The 2,859-nt window shown below is 54.3% G+C and overlaps 1 protein-coding gene across 1 annotated transcript; it reads right to left on the reverse strand.

Annotated features, from left to right (window-relative positions):
• Nucleotides 1-421: 421 nt before the first annotated feature.
• On the reverse strand, nt 422-2,464 carry LOC122765297. The gene has a single exon (XM_044019470.1). The coding sequence runs from the start codon at nt 2,462-2,464 to the stop codon at nt 422-424; it is 2,043 nt and encodes a 680-aa protein (XP_043875405.1).
• Nucleotides 2,465-2,859: the final 395 nt, after the last annotated feature.

Below are 2,859 nucleotides of genomic sequence, written 5' to 3' on the forward strand. Positions count from 1 at the left end.
TATTTTTTATTCTCTTTCTTTTCCTTTGTCCCTGGAGTGTTGGGTTGGGAAAACGAAGGGTTACTCAACGTAACCCCGGTTCTTTGATAACAGAGTGAGGTGTTTCACTATGGGATATCGCCTTGGCGTGACCAACCAGGGAAGCTCCAATGGCACCACGTCTGTCAGTGACAGACAGGTCGAGCTGTGCTGGGGCACCGCCCCCTTCATACTATCACAGCCGACCCGCCCCTCAAAATTATTCGAGACCGGTTTCTTTCCGTGCCTCATGCAAGAAGGGGCGTGTGGTGAAACACCTCACTCTGTTACCCTTCGTTCTTTTTCTAACTTCGTTCGGTGTTTCACTATGGGAGATATAGACCACTCCCGGATTGCATATGACTCCCGAAGCCTAACTACCACAAAAGGTTGAGTGACACCATCACTCCAACCCCGGAGCACCGGCACCGAGCACCACTTGGGCCAAAGAAGGACCAGAGACATCTAGCCTGTAAAACTTGACAAAGGTGTGAGGCGAAGCCCAGCTCGCCGCAGCACAAATATCCTGAACAGACACCCCTCTAAACAGAGCCCAGGAAGCAGCTATACTCCTGGTGGAATGAGCACGCAAACCCTGAGGCGGCAGCAAACCTTTGCAACTGTACGCCACAGAAATGGCCTCTACAATCCAGTGAGACAGCCTCTGGCGGGACAATGGCTTGCCCTTATGGGTAGTGGACCAGGAAACAAACAGCTGGTCAGTACGCCTGAAATCTGCCGTCCTACTCACGTAGGACTGCAGAGCCCTCACCGGACACAAAGTGTTAAGCCTCTGCTCCTCTGTCGAGGAGAATGGAGGCGGGTGAAAAGCCAGCAACTCTACTGTGGGACACCTGTAAGCCGACTCCACCACCTTAGGCACAAAAGCCGGATTGGGCCGCAAGCAAACCTTGGAGAGTCCCGGACCGAACTGTAGACAGGAAGGGCGGATAGACAACGCCTGAAGGTCGCTCACGCGCTTCGCCGTAGACAAAGCCAAAAGCAGAACCGTTTTCAGAGACACAAACTTCATCCCCACAGCCTCCAAAGGCTCAAAGGGATGCTGAGAAAGGGCATCCAGCACCACCAGAAGGTCCCACAGTGGAACCAGGTGCCTAGAAACTGGGAGCTTTCGACGTGCACCTTTCATAAAGCGACAAACCAGGGGGTGCTGTCCCACCGGTTTATCACCAAAACCCACGTGACATGCTGAGATGGCAGCGAGGTACACTTTTACTGTGGAAAAAGCTCTTCCTTTATCCACCAGCTCCTGTAGAAAACACAACAGGTCCACAACTGAACACTGAAAAGGGTCTGTGAGTCTAGACTCACACCATTCCTCGAAAACCCGCCATTTACAGCCGTACAAAGCACAGGTGGAGGAAGCCCTTGCACTCTGAATGGTGTCTATAACCTGCGGAGGCAGTCCTGCTGCGTCCAAATTAAACCTCTCACGGGCCAGGCCCAGAGCGCCACGCGGTCTGGGTGGGGGTGGTAAATCTCCCCGCGTGCCTGGGACAGGAGGTCTCTGCGTATGGGCAGAGGCCAGGGGTCGCCCGCCAACATCTGAACTATTTCCGCCACCCAGTGTTTGGACGGCCATCTTGGCGCCACCAGTATGAGAGACAGATTCTGCTCCCTCACCCTGGCCAGGGTGGGGGAAATCAGACTGAGGGGAGGGAATGCGTAGAGCAGCACGTTTGGCCACGGGTGAGCCAGAGCATCCACACCGAGAGGTGCAGTGATGTCCGACAGGGAGAAAAACAGCGGACAGCGGGCGTTTTCCTGCGAGGCGAAGAGATCTACGGCGGCTCGGCCGTATCTCTTCCAAATCTGGTCCACAACCTGCGGGTGCAGAGGATTCCCGCGAGACATCAAGTCCGCCCCTCTGTTCAGAACTCCCGGCACATGTGTTGCCCTGAGCGAGAGGAGCCTGGTGCTGCTCCACAGTATCATCTCCCGAGCCAACTTGTGTAACCGTAGTGAGCGAGTGCCTCCCTGACGGTTGACATAGGCTACCACAGTGGAGTTGTCTGTTTTCACCAGAACATGACGGCCTCGGAGAAATTGCAGGAAATGTTTCAGCGCTAGAAACACTGCCCAGAGCTCCAAAACATGTATGTGAATCTGGGCCATTTCTGGACCCCAGGAGCCATTCACCGCTCTGCCTGACATCGTTGCTCCCCACACTGACAGGGAAGCGTCCGTTGTCATGGTAACCCTGGACGTCACCGTCCCCAGCGGGACCCCCGTGGTGAACGCCCCTCCGTTCCTCCACTGACGGAGAGACTTCACACAGGTCTGAGTCACTTTCACTCTGCGGTTGAGGTGACGGCGCGGGCACAGGCGCAAAGCTCCAACCCACCGCTGAAAATCTCTCATCATCAACAGACCTAAATGCACCACAGCTATCACTGATGCCATCAGGCCGAGCAGACGTAGGCATAGTCGAAACGACACGACTCTCCCCATCTGAAAGAGGGAGAGACACTGTGTGAGAGATTTTATTCTCCCGTCTGATAGCGTGATGCGATATGACAGGGAGTTTATTTTCAGACCCAGATACTCCGCACACTGTACGGGCTCTATCTGACTTTTCGTCCAGTTTATACTGAACCCAAGATCCCTGAGATGATTTATCACCACAGCAGAATCCATGACCGCCTGCTCGTGCGAGCCAGCGCATATCAGATAATCGTCTATGTACGAAAAAATTCTGATGCCTTTGCTCCGTAATGGAGACAGAGCCCCCTCCACACACTTGCTGAATACCCTCGGAGCTAACGACAGCCCGAACGGGACAGTTTGATACTCGTAGGTTTTGCCTTGGAAAGCGAACCT

This window comes from Solea senegalensis, linkage group LG2 (assembly GCF_019176455.1).
Source record: "Solea senegalensis isolate Sse05_10M linkage group LG2, IFAPA_SoseM_1, whole genome shotgun sequence".
In the NCBI taxonomy this organism is placed as follows: domain Eukaryota; kingdom Metazoa; phylum Chordata; class Actinopteri; order Pleuronectiformes; family Soleidae; genus Solea; species Solea senegalensis.